The sequence below is a fragment of the Aspergillus japonicus genome (genome assembly GCF_003184785.1).
Source record: "Aspergillus japonicus CBS 114.51 unplaced genomic scaffold BO86scaffold_54, whole genome shotgun sequence".
Taxonomy (NCBI): domain Eukaryota; kingdom Fungi; phylum Ascomycota; class Eurotiomycetes; order Eurotiales; family Aspergillaceae; genus Aspergillus; species Aspergillus japonicus.
The window spans coordinates 105,515-127,837 of NW_020291691.1; the positions used below are offsets into that span (position 1 = coordinate 105,515).

At 53.0% G+C, this 22,323-nt stretch overlaps 5 protein-coding genes across 5 annotated transcripts; 2 read left to right on the forward strand and 3 right to left on the reverse strand.

Moving 5' to 3' along the window:
- Nucleotides 1-478: 478 nt before the first annotated feature.
- On the forward strand, nucleotides 479-4,219 carry BO86DRAFT_458307 (ribosome biosynthesis protein KRE33). The gene is made up of 2 exons (XM_025677287.1): nucleotides 479-3,745; nucleotides 3,912-4,219. Exons 1-2 carry the CDS (start codon nucleotides 741-743, stop codon nucleotides 4,117-4,119), a joined length of 3,213 nt encoding a protein of 1,070 aa, XP_025524602.1. The 5' UTR covers nucleotides 479-740; the 3' UTR covers nucleotides 4,120-4,219.
- A 319-nt stretch (nucleotides 4,220-4,538) lies between these two features.
- BO86DRAFT_412145 (glycoside hydrolase family 16 protein) lies at nucleotides 4,539-6,340 on the reverse strand. Its single transcript, XM_025674633.1, has 3 exons — nucleotides 5,826-6,340; nucleotides 5,341-5,764; nucleotides 4,539-5,260 (listed from the first exon to the last, which is right to left on the reverse strand). The coding sequence occupies exons 1-3, from the start codon at nucleotides 6,182-6,184 to the stop codon at nucleotides 4,967-4,969; spliced, it is 1,077 nt and encodes a 358-aa protein (XP_025524603.1). The 5' UTR covers nucleotides 6,185-6,340; the 3' UTR covers nucleotides 4,539-4,966.
- An 807-nt stretch (nucleotides 6,341-7,147) lies between these two features.
- BO86DRAFT_344727 (CORVET complex membrane-binding subunit VPS8) lies at nucleotides 7,148-12,405 on the reverse strand. Its single transcript, XM_025669183.1, has 3 exons — nucleotides 11,671-12,405; nucleotides 11,180-11,615; nucleotides 7,148-11,122 (listed from the first exon to the last, which is right to left on the reverse strand). The coding sequence occupies exons 1-3, from the start codon at nucleotides 11,998-12,000 to the stop codon at nucleotides 7,158-7,160; spliced, it is 4,731 nt and encodes a 1,576-aa protein (XP_025524604.1). The 5' UTR covers nucleotides 12,001-12,405; the 3' UTR covers nucleotides 7,148-7,157.
- Nucleotides 12,406-13,045: 640 nt separating this feature from the next.
- On the forward strand, nucleotides 13,046-14,454 carry BO86DRAFT_175906 (uncharacterized protein). Its single transcript, XM_025666546.1, has 3 exons — nucleotides 13,046-13,091; nucleotides 13,162-13,746; nucleotides 13,797-14,454. The coding sequence occupies exons 2-3, from the start codon at nucleotides 13,203-13,205 to the stop codon at nucleotides 14,156-14,158; spliced, it is 906 nt and encodes a 301-aa protein (XP_025524605.1). The 5' UTR covers nucleotides 13,046-13,091; nucleotides 13,162-13,202; the 3' UTR covers nucleotides 14,159-14,454.
- On the reverse strand, nucleotides 14,155-18,154 carry BO86DRAFT_368140 (DEAD/DEAH box helicase). The gene is made up of 9 exons (XM_025670191.1): nucleotides 16,886-18,154; nucleotides 16,627-16,809; nucleotides 16,091-16,571; nucleotides 15,868-16,039; nucleotides 15,659-15,820; nucleotides 15,157-15,606; nucleotides 14,677-15,097; nucleotides 14,512-14,626; nucleotides 14,155-14,447 (listed from the first exon to the last, which is right to left on the reverse strand). The coding sequence occupies exons 1-9, from the start codon at nucleotides 17,687-17,689 to the stop codon at nucleotides 14,416-14,418; spliced, it is 2,820 nt and encodes a 939-aa protein (XP_025524606.1). The 5' UTR covers nucleotides 17,690-18,154; the 3' UTR covers nucleotides 14,155-14,415.
- Between the last annotated feature and the right edge of the window lie 4,169 nt (nucleotides 18,155-22,323).

A 22,323-nucleotide genomic window follows, 5' to 3' on the forward strand; every position in this document is an offset into this window, starting at 1 on the left:
CCGGGATCGAAGGCTGATCTGGATTGGGAAGCACGGGCCCTAAAATAGCAACGGGCCAATTTCCCCTGCAGCTCCACCATCACTGGGGCTGAATCGCTGGATGATATCTTCCTGGACTGTCACAGAATCGATAGTGATGGCATCCACATGTAGACTCCCGGTGCGTAAAATCCCAATTGGGCCTTCAACAACGAGCAATGAACAGTGCCATCATGGATGGGTAGAGGTATTATGAGTCTCCTGGTTGAGGGGCAGTAAGCAGCCTTGCCAAGGATCACGTGAAAAACCGTTCCCGCAGAGCCTGGCCTAAAGCCAACCCATACCACTTTGGGACTAGTCATACTCAGGCACCGTGCAAGGCACGTGCCAGCAGGGCGGTATCACTTACAGTAGGCGGTAGCCACGGGCAGTTGCGGCCCCGGTCCCCGGTCGCCGATAACTTTTTTTTTTCTTTGCGCAAGAACCGCAGCAAGAGAGAGTGTGATCTCAAATCTCCCCCAGCACTTGGCCATCTGTCTCCTCTCCCTTATCGAGGACCTGGTCTGTGTTTTGCCCAGTCAACAGTTGCGCGCTGTTTCCGTCCGGTTCTCACAGACACACAGCTTCCGGCACTGTCTGTGGTTTCCGCCGCTGTCTCACTAATTTTCCTCGGCCGGGTGGAAGCATTTCGACTCGGAACTCAATTGAACCCACCGCGATAAGGGTAAAAACGGTCTTCGAAGAGAGACCGCCTCACCATCATGCCTCGCAAGGCTATCGACTCGCGCATTCCGGCGCTCATCCGGAACGGCGTGCAAGAGAAGAAGAGAAGTTTTTTCGTGGTGGTCGGCGACCGCGCCAAGGATGTTATCGTCAACCTGCACTACATTATGTCCAGCGTCGATGTCAAGCAGAACAAATCCGTTCTGTGGGCTTACAAGAAGGATCTCTTGGGCTTCACCAGTCACCGCAAGAAGCGCGAGGCGAAGATTAAGAAGGAAGTGAAGCGTGGTATCAGAGAGCCCAATCAGGAGGACCCCTTCGAGCTGTTCATCACCCTGAACCAGATCCGCTATGTCTACTACAAGGAAACAGAGAAGATTCTCGGTAACACCTACGGCATGTGTATTCTCCAAGACTTCGAAGCCATGACGCCCAACTTGCTCGCCCGGACGGTCGAGACTGTGGAGGGAGGTGGTATCGTTCTGCTGTTGCTGAAGGGAATGAGCAGCTTGAAGCAACTCTACACCTTGTCGATGGACATCCACTCACGGTACAGGACCGAGGCGCATGACGACGTGGTGGCTCGTTTCAACGAGCGTTTCATCCTTTCCCTGGGCAGCTGCGATTCCTGCCTCGTCCTGGACGACGAAATGAACGTTCTGCCCATCTCTGGAGGCAAGAATGTCAAGCCCCTGCCACCCCCGGAGTCGATCGACGAGAACAGCACGGGCACCAAGAAGGAGTTGAAGGAGATCAAGGAAAGCTTGGAAGAGTCTCAGTTGGTCGGGCCTCTGGTCAAGTTGGCTCGCACCGTGGATCAGGCCAAGGCGCTGCTTACCTTCGTGGATGCGATCGCCGAGAAGACCCTCCGCAGCACTGTGACTTTGACTGCCGGCAGAGGTCGCGGCAAGTCTGCAGCGCTCGGTGTCGCCATCGCTGCCGCCGTAGCCCACGGATACAGTAACATCTTCATCACATCGCCCAGCCCCGAGAACTTGAAGACTCTATTCGAGTTCGTGTTCAAGGGATTCGATGCGCTCGGCTACATGGACCATGTCGATTACACCATCCTGCAGTCGACGAACCCCGATTTCAACAAGGCTATTGTCCGCGTCAACATCCACCGTCAGCATCGCCAGACTATCCAGTACATCCAGCCCCAGGATGCTCATGTTTTGGGCCAAGCCGAACTGCTGGTGATTGATGAAGCTGCCGCCATTCCCCTGCCTTTGGTCCGCAAGCTGATGGGCCCGTATCTGGTTTTCATGGCTTCCACAATCAACGGCTACGAAGGAACGGGTCGGTCCCTTTCCCTGAAGCTGATTCAGCAGCTTCGTGAGCAGTCAAGAGGAGGGCTGAAGGCTAGTGGCGAGGAGGAGATTGATGTCGCTGATCGGGCGACCGGCAAAGCGGCCAAGAACGCCGACAAGGGCTTGGGTGGTCGTTCGCTCCGGGAGATCACCCTGTCGGAACCCATCCGTTATGCTCCTGGCGACTCGGTGGAGAAGTGGCTTAACAAGGTCCTGTGTCTCGACGCAACCTTGCCCAAATCCCGGATGAACACCCAGGGCTGCCCCCACCCGTCGCAGTGCCAACTGCTCCAAGTCAACCGTGATACCCTGTTCTCCTTCCACCCTGTTTCTGAGAAGTTCCTGCAGCAAATGATGGCCCTCTACGTGGCCAGCCACTACAAGAATACCCCTAATGATCTCCAGCTCATGAGTGACGCTCCCGCACACCAGTTGTTTGTCCTTGTCCCGCCCATCGATGAGGAGGCCACGAAGCTTCCCGAGCCCCTTGTTGTAATCCAGGTTGCGCTGGAAGGTCGCATCAGCAGACAGAGCGTGCTCAACAGCTTGAGCCGCGGCCAGCGCGCCGGAGGAGACCTGATTCCCTGGCTGGTCAGTCAACAATACCAGGATGAAGACTTCGCCGGTCTCTCCGGTGCCCGAGTGGTCCGCATCGCCACAAACCCCGAATACCTCAACATGGGTTACGGCTCCCGCGCGTTGGAGCTGCTGACCGATTTCTACGAGGGCAAGTTCACCAGCCTGTCGGAGGACGCCGTTGACGCACCGGAGGAGATGGTCCGCGTGACGGACGAGGAACTGGCCAACGCCAGCCTCCTGGACGACAACATCCAGGTCCGGGACATTCACAAGATGCCACCGCTGTTCGGCAAGCTGTCCGAGCGCCGGCCGGACGCGCTGGACTACCTCGGTGTCAGCTTCGGCCTGACCCCCTCGCTGCACAAGTTCTGGAAGCGGTCCTCCTTCTCCCCGGTCTACCTCCGGCAAACCCCGAACGACCTCACCGGCGAGCACTCGTGCGTGATGCTGCGCACGCTGGCCACCGGCCCCAACGACGCCAGCTGGCTGGGCGCGTTCTCGCGGGACTTCCACAAGCGGTTCAACTCGTTGCTGTCGTACCAGTTCCGCGAATTCCCCTCGGTGCTGTCGCTCAGCATCTGCGAGTCCGCCAACGCGGGCGCCAAGCTCGACACCTCCTTCGCGCCCGTGGCCCTGACCAAGGCCGACCTGGACCGCGCCTTCTCCCCCTTCGACCTCAAGCGCCTCGACAGCTACGCCAACAACCTCCTCGACTACCACGTCATCCTGGACATGGTGCCCACGATCGCCGAGTACTACTTCTCCGGCCGCCTCGGCGGCAAGGTCAGCCTCTCGGGCGTCCAGCAGTCGATCCTCCTGGCCATCGGCCTGCAGCGCAAGAACCTCGAGGCCCTGGAGAAGGAGATCAGCCTGCCGTCCTCGCAGCTGCTGGCCATGTTCCTCAAGATCATCCGCAAGATGTCCACGCACTTCCGCGCCGTCCTCGAGGGCGCCGTCGCCGAGACCATGCCCGCCCAGCAGCAGGCCGCCCTCGCCGCGCAGGAGGTCACCGAGGCCCACGACGAGGTCCTGGACGACCGCTTCAAGCCCCTGGAGACGACCCTCGACGACGAGCTCCGCGAGGGCGGCCAGCAGATCGACGAGGAGCTGCGCGAGAAGCAGCGAGCTCTGATCGATGCCCTTCCTCTGGACAAGTTAGTTGCCCCGCCGCCCCCTCACACACACACACACACTCTCTCTCTCTCTCTCTCTCTCTCTCTCTCTCTCTCTCTCTCTCTCTCTCAACCTTCTTCAACCCAAAGAAAAAAAAGAAAAAAAGAAAAAACACAAATAAACAATAACTGATATCACAGCCTCCAGATACGAGATCAACAACGGTAGCACCGCCTGGGACGAGGCCGAGAAGCAGATCCGCTCCGGCGGCGCCTCCACCGTCAGCGTCAAGTCCGCCAAGCAGACCAAGCGCAAGAAGGGCGAATCCGCCCGCGAGATCTACGACCAGGAGATCGACTCCAAGCGCCAGAAGATTATCAAGAAGGGGACAGAGGGTCGCAAGAAGAAGCACTGAAGCAGCATCCGCGTTATGCAAAGCACCTAGCCTAGTGTAAATAATGAAAAAAGCATTCAGGGGGGGAAGATAAAAAGCCTTCAGCCTTATTTTATACATCTCATATTATATTACATCACCGTATTCTTTTTTCGGGTTGGGGCTGTGGATAGCTGTAATTTCGTCTCTCTGGTGTGGTGTGGTTTTTTACTTGGCGGCTGTGCTGTTTAAGACATGGGTTTCATGTTTGACCAGTTTGATTTGGTTTGGTATCGTTGCTGACATAGAGAAGCTCTTTAAACCTACACCCTAAGATTGAAATACATCCCAGTGCGGAATCGCGTTGCTTCCTGTTGAGGAAAATGATTGTATCTACCTAGTAAACCAGAGTAAGGGTGTACATTGCCGAATCCGCACATATACAAGAAACGAAAACACATCCCCAATCTCTAACCTCTCTTCAAACCACATTCCCTGAAAGTCTGCATTTGGTCCAGCCAAAAAGAAAAAGAACGAGCGTCTTGGTATCCCCATCAGTGAAAAAAGAGTGTGACTCCCCCCTACCATGGAAATCGGCCTGGCATATCCCGTTTACCATAGTGGTCAAAACGAATGGAACCCACACCTGTACCTGTACCCTCGAAACAGCAGCCGCACTCCCCCGGGCTTCCCGATGATAGCGAGCGTGAAAACTGCGTGGTTGAGTTGGTTTACCCTGAGCCCCTCACGTCCCGACAAAATGAATGTGGGGTGCCGAAATAAAGTCAAGTGAAACGAATGTCTTCCGTTCTCGGTGGAGACCAACACACACAACAAACCATATCCAAGCGAAAGTACCCAGCAGACAGATCCTGACCCATCAGGTCGATCACCCGCGGAAGGCATACTCATATCCTCCGGATTCTCTGCGTCCGCGTCTCGTAAACGCCGGCCCGCGCGTGTGCTGCGACAGGCCCGGCCACCGCCCCGACGCCGTTGCATTCAGGACCCCATTGATGCTGGCATCCTGGTAGACCTTCAACGAGTTGATGGTCCAGTAGGCGTCCTCGAAGGCGGACGGGTTGTTCGCCACGTAATCGGTGCAGGAGCTGGCGTAGGAGGCGCACGAGCCCGAGCTCCAGACATTGCCGGCCCAGTCGCCACAGAAGGTTGTATCGAAGACCTGTGTGTCAGGAATTAGCAACAGTCTTGGGACTTTCGGAGAGAGAGTTGAAGCGGGGGCCAGATGTTTAGGGGACATACAATCTGCATGGCATCAAAATGCGAGTCGATATCGCAGGAGCCCGCGAAGCTGGCAGCCGGGGTTCCCCAGGTGGCGGGGGTGGGGATACCAGCAGTGATATCGGCAGGGATGCTGCCGCGGGGGAAGAACCAGATGTTAATGGCGGAGCTGGTCCACTCCGTGGCATAGACACCGCCACCGAGCGAGTTGAAGGAGGTTCCGTAGGACTGGGAGTTGGGGGAGGTGATGCTACAGCCCGCATTGCTGGATTGGTCCGGCGCATCAACATAGCAGTTGCTGGTTGTCAGAGTGCCGGTGAAGCCGGAGTTGTCGATGCTGCAGCCGTCGCTGGTATGGAGGGTCATCAAGTCGTTGGTCTGCTGATTGACGCCTTCGATGATGTCGATCTCGCCGTTGTTCGGCCAGTTAGAGCCGAGAAGCCAGCTGTTTCCCTCTTCGTTAGGTTTGCATAACGACTGAAACTATACCGCTAGAAACAACTCACAAGGCTGGCCAGGTGCCGCAGATTCCACCCGGCATGTGCGCCAGATCCAAGATAAACAGCCCGTGGGTATACTCGCTGTTGCTGGTGATGCGCACGCTATCCCGGCCGCTGCTTGCCACGTTGGTATAGTCCACACCCATATAGACTGATCCGTCTGCGTTGGTTGAAATCAAGCCATCACTCTGGGCGGTAGATTGGTCGACATAGCTGACGAAGCCATGGGTAGGATCTGTGTCAGTGAAGAACGTAAAGCGGTCAAAGAATGACGAGCTGGTATAGTCATCCAGCAAGGTATAGGTTGCAGTACTGAGCTGCGCCGTAAGGCCGAAAGCTGTCAGGAGGAAAGTATAAGTCCGCATGGCGCTTGTAGAATGAGGTAGAGCGCAATGTAGGGCAAGAGAGTGTTGTTGATGAGTCGCTAGGGAGTGGACAGGTAGTAGGACTACCTAAAAAGCAGAATGAATGAAGACTAACAGCCCAGCTGTAGAGACAATGAGGTGTAGACCTAAGGAGTGTCGCAGAATTGTGATGTTCTTGTAAACATGTTGCCCGCGACGGAATGGAAGCAGCGATATATATAGGTCAGGGCTCCCTTTTCTTTTTGTTTTCCTGCGTAAACAGGCAACTTGAAAGGACAAGCTCATACACTAGTAAATGGTGGCGTCAACCATGATTCACGCAGCAGACCAGACCTTGAGACCTGTCGCATGGCGTGAGTGGCAGTCTGCAGCAGATGGCAGGCCCATGTGCGCGTGGGTATGTCACGGATTGATAGGGGAAGGTGTATGATTGAGGGAAAATTGATCTCTGTTGACCAGTGATGAGACAGAACCAGGATTAGACTCGGTTTCGTCAGGGCATTCGATGTAGCTACCTCGGGTTAGGGGGAAGACTTGAGCCCAATGGCCAAGGGTGCATGAGGTGGGCGTCAAATAGCGGCGGGTGAGGAATGCAGGCATGTCAATGCACAGAGCGAATCGGCGGCGATTTTCGGCCTGCCGCAAAGCACAGCAAAGCACACGCGCAAATCTTGGCCAGTAGCCAAGTCCTTCTCGATCAGCTCTTCCCCGCTTGTCTCCAGAGGAACGGCAGGAATGAAAGGAAAAGAGCAGAAAAGTCAAAGAAGAAGTAGACTCACCTTGAATCATGAGGCGTCTTTTGCCCGATGTCCTCCGCATCGGGCGTTTTCAGGCTCGGTCATTCATCATTCATCACCAAGACGCAACAAAGAGAATCAGGCAGTGATCGGCAATAGAGACGGAATAGTAGTAGAAAGAAAACAAAAATCAAGTAAGGTCAATAAGTCATTATCATGTTGAAATCGCTCATTCACTATGTATGTACAGGGCACACCGGGCAAGACAACGCCTCCAAGTCCGATCCGCCACGGAAACTTTGACGGGGATGATTCTGATTCTGAGTCTGAGCGGCATCAGAATGATCGACTTCCAGGATACAACGACGATGATACAGGTGTCGACAAGCGAAAACCAAGACTGGCCCAGCGGGCTGCTCAGCGTCCTCCGCAGTCGCATTCGCGTCCGCGTCCGCATGGCCTTCCAGCAGGTGTCGCGGCTGACCCACGTCGGCCGCTTTACCTTTTCCCCGCGCGGTCGCAGGATCATTTTGCTCGTGGAGCCGTTTTGCAAGACGGGTTTGCTGCGCCTGAGCCTGTTTCTGCTCCCAGGCCTGCCAGTACTGGGGTCCGACTCCGGGTCCCCAGATGCGTTGGCGGCAGATCTCACATACCTGGCCTCGTGGTCGCCATCCCCGCTGGCGCAGTCGTGTTACCTCATCCACGTGCACGAATAAATCCCGATCCAGCATGCCGTTGGCAAGATCCAGCAGTGATTTTTCGTAAGTGTAGGCGGAGAAGATTGAGGCCAGTACTGCGCGCAGCTCGAGCAGGGAAGGCGACCAGCTTGCAGCCCGCGTGAGGAAGGCACGCAGGATTCGGAGGAAAGCGACATCACTGCGCTCACTGGTTGATGATCCTCCACTCCGCACCGTGCTGGCAAGCAGGGTGGTGAAAACCTGTTGGACCAGCGAGCGAACAGCCGGCATCAGCGGAGTTGAGCTTGCCGTCATTGAAGCATCGCCAGTTTCGGAGCGCTTTTTGGGCATCAAGCCAAAAACACCACTGGCGATGCGCACCACGGCTTCTATCAAATCGAGCCACAAGGATTCATCGAAAGAAAGGGCTTGGTCGACTGCTCCTTTGCTGAAGCCATTCTTCTCAATCGCTCGAGAATTCTTGGCTGTGGTCGTTTGGCCCCGACAGAGCCAAGTACCGACTCGCGTATATTTCTCTAATGATTCTACAAGGTGATTAATGGCATCGGTAGTACTTGCAGAGTCCGGATCGTCGTTGATGCTCTGGAGGATGCCCCCCAGCCCGGACTCAAGTGTCCCCAAATGCGCGATGAGGCGGTCCATAGCCGCTCGAACCTGGCCTTGGCGAGCCAACAAGATCACCGCGGCGTCCACTACGCCACTCTCCTCTAATGAAGGCAGCAGCTCCTCTAGGCGTACATCACCGATGCGTAATTCATCCACAAAGTTGGCGACTTGAGAGGAATTATACTTGCAGAGAAGTTGCACGTAACGCTCGATCATCCAGTTCTCGATGGACTTGGAGGGTCTGCCCTCCGTCACGGACTGCAGAGCCATCCCCACCACAACGGCCAGGTATTGGTATTGCCGATAGGGATCTTGCTGTAGGGCATTTAAGAAGGTTTCATGTGTCTCTGGGGCAAAGGTATGCATGGTCTGCGCTGCTCGTTCGACATTGATCGCTGCAAGCTGACCGGCATGATCTTTGACCACATCAAGAAGATCCCGCTTTTGCTTCTTGCCTAGACCGGAGCCAGGGCGAAGACAATCTTGTAGGCAGGTAAAGACGGCTTCTTGCTCATTGAGATCTTCGAGGTAGGTCAGAATGAGTTCAGGGTATTGTTTCTCCACGCGATAGGTTGATTTCAAAATCCGGAGGAATCGAGCCTCCTTGAACAGCGGTATCATCCCCTGTACATCCGGAGGGTGATAGATGGATAACAGATACTCAGCGCTTAGCTCACAGTCATCCGCCATCGCGGGGTCTGGGTAGCGGCAAAGCCGCTCCAGAACTTGTTGAAGCGTGCTGCCCGAGAGGAGAATGTATTGAGGATATTTCGGAAGATTGCGAGCAACAAACATGTCTAACCGAATGGTATCAAAAGCATCAAAGGAGTTCGAGGTCATTATCTGTAGTAATACACTGATCAGATACTGCCGGTTGACAGACACCCCGTGTGATGGGGCTTCATCCGGCTCCTGGTCATTCAAAAAACTATCTTCGAAAGCTTCGTTTAGCATGCTCATGAAGCTAGCTGTATCGAACCTGAGCATGGTCCGCAAGTCTGGGAACGTCTCAAAGGCTTCCCGTAGCCCTGTGACTGGCGGGTTACCGGAGAACAGATGGTCGTATAGGGTCGCCTTGGCTCGGTTGGCCTCCGTCTCGTCCATATCATCGCCAGTGGGATATATCCGGCCTGTGAGAACAAAGGAAAGGTAGGGAAACACTTTCATTGCGTTCGTATATTGTGTAATCCCGTTGGTAGAGTCTCCATTAGCCAGAGCCTCCTGGGTTGGGATGAGCCCAAGGAGCTCCTGTAAAGGGCCCACGTAGTCCCCAAGGCAGCGATTCCAGACATAGATGAAGGCGTCGTAAAGATTATAATGCTTGCAGAGCGTGGTGGTTTGGTCAATGTCCATAGTGGCTGTATCTAGCAGGCAGATAATCTCTTCCAATCTGCTGGCGGTGTGGTTCGTCGCGTAATGGTTGATTAAAGCCTTGACAGCAGTGGGAGGGAGTGAGCGAACAGTTCCCTCAACAATGTATGATTCAAGTGCATCGAGAAAGATGCCTTGGGAATCACTGTCTTCAAACCAGGTGAACACTTCATCCCACAGATAATCTAGTTCGGACATGCAAACACAGGCGGAGATTGACACCTCGGCCAGCTTCTGGAGCTGTATGGTATCGAGCCTTTCATTGTTCGCCTCCGCGTTGCGGCCAAATGCGTACTTGAGCGACGCTGAAATCATTTCCAGGAGCTTTTCTCGTACTAGGGGTTGCCTCAATGCGTCCTCTTCAGGGAGACCAATTGTAAGCTTCTCAGCGCTACCTTGATAGTAGGATGTCGCCACCTGAATTGCCCCGACAAAATCACCCGCCTCCATGAGGGCAAGTAGCCTATCAGCCCAGTTGGAAAGACCCCCAATTAGAAGTTCATTATAGCCAAGAAGGAACAATCGACCTTTGTAAGAGCGAAAGCTCATGAAGAACGCATCCGCTACTACACCATGCATCGTTGTGTCATCTTCATTGAACTGTTCAACCAGACTATGGAGCTGGGCAGAGAATAAGTCCACATGGTAGATGTGTCGATTGAGCAGATCAACTGCTTCTGTGACACGCATCGTGTGATCCTCAAGGATGAGCAGCTGTTGGGTAATGGTGAGCACGGCCATCACGGAGCGACTCAACCATTGGACAGCTACAATAGCCTCATCGGCCTTCCATCTGCTTCGTGGTCTGAACTCCAGAGCCGGAGGTCGGTCCCTGTTTGGAGATTCATCCGCTTCCACCTCGGAAACATCCAGCACTGTCAGTACATTAGACCAACAATAGACCAGCTTTGTCCGCGAAGTTTCGGTCTCCTTCCCCTTCAGGCGAATTGCCGGAAACCAGGCTAGGGCTCCAGTCATCGCGCCATGAGCGGCAACCTCCTTGGGACGAGGCGCCTTGTGTTGGGTTTGCGCAACGGGCGTCGTTGACACTATCACCAGGAGATAAGGGGTAAGCATAGCAACCAGTCCCAGCGAGTCCGTCGGTTGCTCAACGTTGCCCAGGGGAAGAGGTGAAAAAGCCAGGACTGAGCTGGGCTTTCGCGGCCGAAATCCTTCCGCATAAATCTGAGGGTAGCGGCCCAGAATCCTACTCGTTTTCACCGTCCGTCCGACTGCACCCATACCACGCGTAGCCAGATGCGAAAAGGCCATTCCTCGTTTATCTGCAGAGACTAGTGCGGTACGTCGAGTCCCCAGAAAACCCACATGGATGACAGGTGATCCCGCGATATGACCATCTGAGGGTCGGTTCTCAATCAGATTGGCCGGTATCGGGGGTATGTGAAGGAAGGGCCGTGCAGACCGCGAAATTTCCCAGGTGAAGATGTCACCCGACTGATGACCTCCGGCAACCGTGGTGTGGTCCGCGGACAGCGCCAAGGATGCGATTGCGCCGCATTCGATCGCTAGACACCCACGCTTAGTACGTGATCAGCGCCAAGCAAGGCTATGTTGAAGCTTACCTTTCGTCCCCAGGCCGACAATGGTCTTGAGGTTCTGCTGGTAGTCAAAGACGAGGATTATACCCTTGGAGGTTCCAACCACGATTGACGTTGAGACCACCATACAAGTCGGATGCCCGAAATTCCGCTTCCCAGCTTCCGAGAACGCCTGGCCGTTGATCTTTCTGAGTTTAGTCCATCGCACGACATCCCAGGGTCCCTGGGGGGTGTCGGGCCCCGAATCAACGGTTCCGGGAGAGAGGTGGCTCGTGATGGAGGATTTGCGCGAGTGTAATTGCGCTAGGAAAGGCGAGGCCGATCGGAAGTTCCCAATCGAGGTAGAAGATAATCTGGATTGAAACCGAAGGTCGAACGGGCGGTGGGAGGGACTGGGACTGAGTCGAGGGGAGCCACGGAAGGCCAACGCGCTGCTGCTTCGCGACGATAGGATGGAGTCCTATGGCAATCAATCAGCGGAGAACCACGGCCGCGAAACGGCAGCGGCGACGCACATGCAGGGAAGGAGTGTCGTCGGGGATTGAGAGAGTCTCGTCAACACTACCGGGAGCGCCGGGGTGCCCGGAACGCGGTGAAGAGGGAAAGTCGGTCGCATCGGGGTCAACAGCAGGAGGTGGTTTGACGGCGGGGGCATGGTCCTCGCTGGTTAGATCGGGCAGATCTTCCTCGACGTAAGCCATTGAGTCCGACGCCGACCCTGGCTGGGGGTGAACATGGTCGGGGATGCCGTTGCGGGTCGGCGGGGAGAGTGCATCGTCGTCTGGTCCCAAGTCGAGCTCATCCTCTCGTGCCCAGTCATTACTGGTCTCGATCATGGAGCTCATCGGCAGCAGGATCGAATGACCATCTCTCCCAGCTTGTTTTTGTGCAAGGCCCAGGTATTAGTTGGGGGGGAGTGTCCGTGATGAGATGGCGGCAGCGAAGGTATGACAGGGACCAGAGAAGGCGGAGGTGTGGTAAGAGAGTACGGTCAAGGTAGACAAGGTGGGAAGATGGAAGGAAGGGAAGTACGGTAAGTTAGCAGTAGTAGGTTAGTGCCGCAGGCAGGCAGTGGCAGGCAGTGGCAGGCAGTCAGTGGTTCACCAAGGCTAAACTAGAGCGGGCGCTGGGGGGGGCGCTAGTTTTCTGGCAGTGGGGAGTATGTATGTACTGTATCCGTTATCTTAGTTGAGGATAATCACTAGATAGATAGTCATGAAGAAAGTGAGAATCCAACGGGGAACGGGGAGATCACATCGAATGCTTGCTGTTGAGGTCAAGATCAAGAAGCGAAACAGCCTGAAGCAGAGACTCCGACGGACGGCCGCTGCGGACTAGTCCCAACCCGGAGGGATATCTTTATTGCCTCAGGCAGAGAGAGATGTTCTGGAAGATCAGAAACCATTGACGTTAACATACATCAACCTTAACCTTAACAAGAGAGGGCAAGACGGGAATCAATTCGTCCAGTTCAAACTGCAACGACTCATCCCATTTGTTTTGATAGGCATATAACAGCATGGGCTCCAGCCTCTTTCAACATCGATGATCCAGGCAGGCAATGTTGTTGCCAGTTACCATCAACAAAAACATTCTTTGACTGGGCCACCCGTACGTCAAGAAGGACTTCCTCTCGTCTGGCATGATCCCAGCTGGCTTGACGGAATCATGAGGGTAAATAAATGAATGAATAAATGGTTCATCTTTGCGAGAACTCGCACGTGCACCGCCGACTCTATACTACTAGCTCCAGTTTCCCCTCTCTAAATGGGGGATTGTCTATTTATCCACCCATTCCGCGCCCTCCTTCCTGTACTCCTCATCACAATCACATTCTTGCTGAAGGGTCTAATCTATTCTGTCTGGCTAGTTCACGGTCCAGCGTCACAAGCGTCGGGGTTGCCCTCACCCTCCAACTACCGCATCCCATGATTTGGTCATTCACCACAGTAACGTGTAACTCGGAGAGAATATATAATAGCCCGAGATTCCAATTACTTTCTCAGGTCTACTGTTCTTGATAGAAGTAGCTCCTCCTGGATCGAAAATGTTCTTCTCGCTTGTTGTCCTCGGCTTAGCTGCGACTACATCTCTCGTGCTTCCCGTCCTGGCCCAGTCAACCTGCAATGGTCAGTCGGCCTACTGCGACCGGATCTACTCGAATATAACGCAGGTTGGCGCCCATGACAGTCCCTTTGTAGGGCCCCTGCTTCAGCAGAACCAAAACATCGACGTCACTGAGCAACTGGACCTTGGGATTCGTTTTCTGCAAGGCCAGACGCACCAGTCGATTGACAATGAAACGATCCTGCTCTGCCATACATCGTGTCTCCTTGAATACGCCGGAAGCTTGGAGTCGTATTTGGCCACCGTTAAGACCTGGCTGGACGACAATCCACATGAAGTCGTGACCTTGCTCCTGACAAACGGCGATAGTCTACCAGTGACTCATTTCGCCGAGGCATTCAAGAGCGCGGCCATCGCCGACTATGCATTTGTGCCTAAGTCGTCGCCAAGCACGCTGGCCATCAACGCCTGGCCAACTCTGCGAGAGCTGATCGGCAATGGCACGCGATTGATAACTTTTCTGGGTACGTGATCATCCTCGGTGATCGCAACGATGACTTACAAGCTCGTTCAGACTATGGCGCCGATGCCACAGCGGTCCCTTACATCCTCGATGAATTCGCTTACTTTTTCGAAACGCCATACGATGTGACCGATGCCTCGTTTCCAAACTGTAGCATTGATCGGCCGTCGGGCGCTTCAGCGACCGGTCGTATGTACATCGTTAACCACTTTTTGGATGTCGATATCCTGGGCATCTTGATCCCAGACCGGGAGCATGCAGCCGAGACCAATGCAGTCTCAGGCGAGGGCAGTATTGGAGCTCAAGCCGATTTATGCCTTTCCATTTATAGCCAGCTACCAAACGTTATTCTTCTAGACTTTGTCGACCAGGGCCAGCCGATTGCCGCACAAAGTCTGCTCAACGGGGTGTGAAAATGAAGTTCTCTGTATTGACCAGCATCGCTGGTCGGGGTGTTGCTCAGAATCGCATTTCCTATGTAATTCACTTCTTTTTTCTGAAGTGAGCTCGGTGTCTATCAGCAATGCAGTCATTCTGGATGGTTCGATAGAAGCAATTTTAGCGGGTCGACCGTGCCCAGTGTCCGAAGCTGCCGGCATTGGCTGATAGTCGATTGCGAATGACTCTTGTCAGTTATGTCCAAGTATATACAATCTAGTTCAGTGATTATTCATCCATCTATCTCCACCTGCATCTCGCGTTCTAGTGTGGTTGGAGCTAAAATTAGCGCCATATGATCGTGATCCAAGGAGTTGACTTGACGTACCCCAGACCTTATTGGCCGACCCAATGATGATTTCTGCATTGGCCAAAAGCTTCTTCGCATAGCGCTCGGCTTCTGCGGGGTGAAGCTGGCTTTTCTGCGCTTTGCGCGGGTTTACCTAATTCATTGTGAGCATCATACGGTTAGGGGGGAAGGGATTTGGCAAACCATCATCAAAATAGGGACCAGATCCTTTGCGTCCGCTTCTGCCAGGGCTCTCAAATTCCGATAGCCATTTTCTCGGAGTAGTCTGGCAGTCCAACCTTTCACATATGTAACCTGTGCCATTTCGAGTAGGTCAGCCCGGGCCCCGGCCTCCAAGCGATCCTGCATATGATCCAAAACTGCAGCCAACATCCCCCAACCCATGCGTTGACAAAACTTGACAATGCCTGCAGCAAACCCGTGGCATTGCTGTGCTAGGCTCTGCACAGAACCCCGTGGTATCTGGTACCGAGATGCGATGACCGACAACGGAACCTCATTGCTCAGATCACGAAGCTGAAACGCAGTGTATGCCCGCTGATAGATTCTAGCTTGCTTGATCTGCTCTGGTGAATTCTCTTTTAGTGACCCGCCGCTCTGGGCCCTGTATAGCTGTCAGCGCCATGATGTCCGAATACCGTGAAAATCGGGAATCCACCATACATGTAATTCACATATCCAGGTTGAACGCCAACAAATTGCAGGGCACGCAGCCCGCTCTCATCCAGATTATCAAGCTGATCTCGAAAGATGCGCCAATCGATGTGAGTCCCAGCAGCTAATTGGAGGGGCGTAAACATATAGAATATATGCATATCGCCATCCATGACGAAAGCTTGCAGAGCTCGTTTCAACTCTTCATGGACAAATAAGCCATCTTCGGGTGCAAATGCGGAGGCGACCACAGCCTGTCCAAGCTGTGTTGCTGAATATGATGATTCATCATCATCAACATGCGCAAGTTCTTCCTTGACCAACTCTTGGAGTGCAGATTGCATGATACTATAGGCTAGCTTTCTGTCCACTGTTCGGTAAAGCAAGGTGCACCTGACATATTCTTTGATTGCGTCATACCCCGATACGAGTCCGGTAGCGAGGGCTTCCAAGAGGGCCCTTGTACGTCGTCAGCAGTAAGCCTTGAAGGGAGCTGAATCCACGGGCATACCGTTTAAGGCCTCTCTTCTCTGGAGCTAGGCAGCTTTCAATGGCCGGCATGTCGGCTTCGAGAAGGTCACAGACAGCTTGTAGGTCACTATTGCCACATATGAGATACGTCTCACCCGCTTCGTCCTTTCCCTTGCGACCGGCTCTTCCGCACATTTGTCGTCTTTCTTGGTCAGCCCGTGCTATCAATCGTTGGGAGAAAGTACTCACAGCATGGCGGGCCCAACGAGTTCTCGGCCCATGCGTGCCCCATTGATTAAAACCCGTCTGGCGGGTAGATTGACGCCAGCTGCCAAGCTACAAGTCGCTATAAGCACTCTGAGAACACCCTGATCATAAGCCTGTGCGATCAGTTCGCGTTCCTCAGTCGTCATGCCTGCATCTACCCGATAGTTCAGCCTTGGTTCTGAGCCCCAATATGAGGTATACTTACGGTGAAAGCCGACGCCTCTAACGAGGGTATTTTCAAGAGCAGGGTCTAAGCCGCTGGGAAGGCTCCGGAGTTCGGCTACAAGGTCCAGTCGTTTGTTCAAATCATCCGTGTTCTCGTCGGGGGCTGGCATTGCTTCGCTGATGATCGCCGCTTGGATCTGGCAAGTATGTCGGCTACCACAAAATACCAAAGCACCATACCCAGCTGCTGCCGTGTCAATGGCCAAGGCGACTGTCGCGTTTGTCATGGCATTCGCAAGTTCTCTAAAAGTTGAGGGGGCAACGATGCGATGAGGAGGCATGGTCTCAACAAGCGATTGCGTTGGAACCGACTTCAGTCGAGATATTGTCTGAAACAATTGCCTCGAGGTTGCGGCGGGATATATCGCATTCTCGTAAACAAGGTATTCGTCAATCGGAACCGGGCGGTAGGTTGAAACATAGTAAACTGCATTCATCCACTCCGCCAACATCTCGGTATTCTAGGCCTGTGTCAGGGTGACGCTGCTCATGTCTGAATGGTCCTGAGTAGCTCACCGATAGTGTAGCACTCATCCCAATGATTTGGATGTTCTGTCGCAGGAGCAGCAGCTTTGTAACCATCAACTCCAAAAGGTATCCACGGTGCTCATCGTCAAGCATATGTAGCTCATCTAGAACAACTACGCCCAGCTCCCCAATACTACATTCTTCTATGGCAGTGTTGATCAGGGAGTTCGCCTTGAGACATGGCCGGGTTAGCATCCCGAAATTAAGGGGAGGGTTCTTCTGGACGAGTCGAGGGAGTTGGCCACACCTTCTCAATGGTACAGACGGCAATGTCCGTGTCAGCCCAAGACGCAGCAGTTCTGCTCCCCCCGAAGTAGCCAGTGACACGAATCGACTTTTGTAACTTGCGCCAGCGCTGGTGATATGGTCTCGTGCTGTCCACCTTATCGTCGGTGTCGCCGATGTTTTTCTCAACATCTTGTACGATACGTCTTAGCCACTTCAATTTCTCTTGCACCAGCGCTACATATGGAAGAACCAGAATTGCCTTGCGACCCGGGTTATCGATGATGCGCTTTATCATGAGAACGTCAGCGACAAGCGACTTTCCTCCACCGGTAGGGGCAGTATACACCAGGTGTCGGCTGCCATCAAGCAGTCCTGGAGTCAGCAAGCACGCTGCTTGCCATTGGTATATGCTCTTAAGTCCGATAGCCGCCCAATTAGCGACTAAAACAGACGGCAGTCCGTATACAGGATTGCTTAGAGACAACAGGTGATGATTGGTAGGATCTTCTTCGGCATTTTGCAAAGAATGAAGCGGCGGATATCTATCAGGGACATTGGCTGCCACCGAGTGAATATCACTGGCGACTAGACGACCTCTAGGCAGTTCCAGCGAAGGCCTTATGAAATCTACCGGTCGACCGGCTAATCCAATGAGATTGGCAGGCTGCTTTACACTTGAAGGCGGGTTGTTGTTACCTGTGGAATGCTCTCCAGGTCGTTTTTGGCCAGCCACAGGAGCTATGTCGTAGGTGTTCTGACGTGCGATGTCGACGGAAGTCTGGAAGCCGTAGGTTTGGAGAGACTGTCCAGATGGCGCAGACATGCCTTGAAATGAGATGAAGATCGTTTGAGATGAGTGAGTGTTATAGTATGAGATCCCATGGGTGACGAATTAGTTATATAGAATGATTAGAATGTTTCACGGATTCATTAACGCGGGTGGAGATGGGGAAATAGGTGTATGAGTGGTTCAAGTGCCAATGATCAACCAATCTTCTATCTGCCAGATTGCCCAAGAACCAACAGAAGTCTTGGTGGTGACAAATCAGCTCAAAATGAGTTCATAATATCAGGCGATGGTGTTGATGAAGGATTCAAGATAAATCACAGTGCCCGGGAGCGTAACCAAATAAATAACCCAGAACGCGCGTGGGTTGCAACGCGCTCAGATCGGAAACTGCATCCCCGACGGAAAGACTTGAATGGAAGCTGAGCCCGCGGCGGGATGGGCCAAATGTGCTGCTGCCTCAGGCTGGAATCATCTTGGAACCTGACCAGGCGGTCGGCGGTCGCAGGTTGCAAAAAATACTATGTATGAGTACCACTTGAACTTTATACTATAACAAATGACAGTATGTATTGTTACCACAAACCACCAACCACCAACTGCCAACCGACTAAGCCATCCCTGCACAAGCCAGACCCGACCGCCGCGGAAACGTTCCTGGATCGTCTTTACCCGCTAATCGGAGCCCTGCTGATCCGCCCAGTCAAGTGCTTGCTAGCACTGCTAGTCCAGTCGACAGCGGCATGCATTTGCATTGTCTGGCTGTCTGGCTGCCTCTGTGTCTGTATTTTCACCGAATCTTACAAGGTGAGGCTACCTAGTAACTACTAGATAACAATCACTAGAAACTCTTTGGCTCTTAGCCCCATGGTCGTCCAGTACAAGGTGATGCGCTCCGTATTGATAGTCGAGCACAGACACCGCATGGAGGAACCATCTAAAATTCGTCACGGAAAGATGAGCAAGGGCGACCAGGCCAGCTTGGTCATTTGAGCCAGACAATCATCTTCTCGCCTCATAAATGAGTACGTATGCATACATACAGAGAATTAATTGTCTCTTACCGCCTTCACTTTGACCTTCTCTTGATCAACCTTGAACTATACATGAGATGGAAGCTGTTTTGGTTACCTGCGATCACCTGACACTCATCAGCCTGGTGATTCCGCCCGCCGGGCTCTACTTGGAACTAACCCACCCACACTTGCCTGAGTTGGTCTAGACTGAGAGGCACCCGGCAGGCTCCGACTCAGTGCACAGTTCAAAGAACCAACAGCAACAGCAACAGCAACAGCAAACCGTTTCACCTTCGGAATCTCAATTGCGGAATAGGTGGCTTACCGATTGGGACTGACACCACTCTCCCCCGATCCCCCTTCGCCCTTAGTGTTGTGAGTAAAGGACTCAGTTTGCTGGCCCGTTCCCGATGTCTTATTCCAACTTTCCCTCCTGTTTTAGCTCAGGCCTGCGATGAGAGATATATATTTGTGGCGGCCAGTCCGCAGAGAGCCTGCCCGAAAACGGCCACATACACTGCCTCAGGTCATAGAGATGGACCCGGGGACGCCAGACCCAAAACAGAATCGCAGCAAAATAGCCTGGAGGTCTACGTAGGAGTGAAAACAAGAAGAGAAAAATTAAAATCAAAAGAGCGATTAAAAGACTCCACTCTGTTGTGGCCACTCCCGCTTGAACGAACCTGATCGAACATATTCCCCGTACAGTACACCGTACCAAACAATTCCCGAGGCATGATTTAGGTTCGGTTTTCTCAGAAAGAAGTTACCTGAGTTGTAAGTTGTGAGCCGATACAGCCAGAGTATACACTGTGATTGATGCTAGTCTGGCAGGGAGACCCTGTGGGAGATTTTAGCCGTTGATTGCGCAGTTCCATACCCGTCCTCTGTAGGCGCTAATACTAAATGTCAGTTTCTATAGCACAGTTTCTAGTGCTACAGCCTGTCCGTCCCCATAGTTACCCTATGGGACGATCCAGTTCCGTCAGCATGCCGCGTTTGCGATTCCCACAATACATCGCATACACGGTTTGACACATGAGCTAGAACTGGCACACTTGTCCGCCTGATGCGACTGACCCTGCTTTTTCTTTTCTACCATTTTTTATTCTTTTCGACAGGGCGCAAATTCCTGCATTTTACCGCTGCTCCAGTGAATCCAATTTACCTGATAGCGCACTGTATGCATTGCAAGATGATTGTCCAGTAGCAAATATCAACCACTTTCAGTCGTCACGATGAATGAGACTGTGCCCGGCCGAGCAGGTGATTGGAAGGTGGCAACAAAAGCCAGTGCAAGGAGTGCGGCAGCAAATCATCAGGCGTAAATGAGCTGACTGAATGGATGTTCATGAACTCAGGAGTTTCCAAGGTACGTAAGTTGTCTGGGTCACTTGGATGCCTACCAGCCAGATCGATGGCAGCCGACAGCCCATCGGGATGATGTAAGTGAACACAACTTATTACACCTAGCACAGAGAGTTTGCATCGAGCGAAGCTGAGGGCGTGTGCACTTCACCCTAGGCACTGGAACAAAACGCCATCTGTATCTATTGTTCACAATCTTGAATGAAGGCCAAGAAAAAACCGCCGCGTCCATGCCACCCAGACGATCCGCCGTCGCGGGGAGAGGGGGAGGGAGGGGAGGTCCCCAGTAGAGACAGGTAGGGAATCGCGCGCTAAGGGTTCTGGCGGCTTTGGCTATATTACTCAGTAGTCAGTATGACTGTCAGTAACTACTATGTAGTACCTAGTACTCACTGCAGTATTCCCGCCGTCGCCGAAGGATTTCTGCTTAGTGTTATTATCACATCACTTCTTCTCGTCAAAGTCAACTCCGACCACACGCGACCATCCAACCATATTCATTCGCGTGGGAAGAAGCCAAGTCCTAGTGGGTTTCCCGGGAGGAGGCCGTCATCTTGCATGCCGTACTGTACAATAACGAGAGAAACTTGATGACAGAGGGGTCAGTTTACGGTAGTTCGCATGAAGTTCACCTCATGCTGTACAGTACAGTAGTAGTCTATCATCGGCACAGACAGACATTTAGTCAGTCAGTCAATCAGTCAGACCGACACGCTCAAATGATCTACTACATATACAGTGTTCCGCTACTAATCACCACTAGTCAATTAGTACTGCAGGTCAAGAGGAGCCACGGTACCGACAGCCCTCTCCCTTTTCGCTGTATTGTTCTGATCCGAGTTTTCGGTTGTCTACCTAGTCTAAAATGGCTTAGCAGTGTCCCGGACGTCTCCATGCCTCCAGTTCTTTCTTTGGTCGTACGGAGCCACTCTTGCACAAAATGCCCCTCCCCTTTCTGACCGTAGACCTCCCGTGCCCCGGTAAAATCGGGAATGATGGTGGACAGACCCTAAAATTCGATAAATGAGAAAGAAAACTGGGAACCCAACGGGCAGATTATCCAAGCATGCACCCTGAATCCTGATACTTCATCTTCAAGAGAAAAGCCTAGCTCTATATCAAGCTAAGAGCTGAAGAGCAGAAAGACCGAAGTCAAAGGGGGAGGGGGAGGTTATTCGGCTGCTCTAATAATACTAACAAGTGCTGTACCTACTTATCTGGCTGGTGCTTGTTTCGAGAAGTTCCCTGTAACATCCTAAACACACTGCGGTATCGCTCTTCATGGGTCATTCCGAATAACCTCCATCTTCAAGCCCTTGTCCAGTTCTCGTGGGTATAGACCATGTTGTGCCTAGATATATCAAGCATGTGGCTCTTGCAGTCATAGACGATCCAACAGATGCGGTGGTCTTTCCTTACACGCTCCAGCCCGAACGCGGAATAGACTTGGCGCTCAGGATTTCAGATTCAACGCGCATGCGCTGCCCTACGTGACAACATTCCTGCCACAGATAAAACATAAAACATACATACATACGTATGTACATACCCTCTTATTTTTATTTTTATTTTATTTTTCTTGTCCATCCACACTCCCTCCACCTTCCATCTTCTGCGGTGTACGGAGCCGAGCAAAGTCTATCCGGCCTTTTGATTCTTCCTCTGCTCTTAGCATCCCTCCCTCTCTCTCTCTCTCCCTCCGTCTCAGTTGCACTTGTTCAATTAAGTTTCGTCAGACTCCCCCCAGGCCGGTCGACCCTTGTCTTAATTGTTGGGCGCTTGCCTCATCATATATCGCGCTCCTCGGCCCATGGCTGAGAACCCCCCTTCCCTGTCCCGATGTACCATCATTCTTTCTCTTCGTATCGGGTCGTTCGGCCCACAGCAGCAGCAATTCCTTTCCAAAGGGCCCACGACAAGCATCCGAGAGCGATGGGACTAAGGCATTTCCGCTAAACCCAGTAGAATAACGTAGATCCCCCAACGGGTCAAATGCGCCGCCGCCTGCGAGCAAGGGGAACAATGGGTTATAAGCAATCAAGAAGCTACCTCGTCAGCAACCGCCCAGGGAGGAAGTAGAACCACGCCGGGCCTGAGTCTGCCAGTCTGCTGTTCCGAAAGAGGATGCTCCTGACCTCCGCAGGCTATGACGGCGCCCGGTCAGCCTAGCCGGTCAGGTCACCACCCATTCAGAAACCGGGAATTGAAGGCATATCAGAATTTGAGGAGGGTTCGCATGGGTGAACGGGGAAATGAAACGTGTGAAGAGTGAAGAGGTAGAGCGAC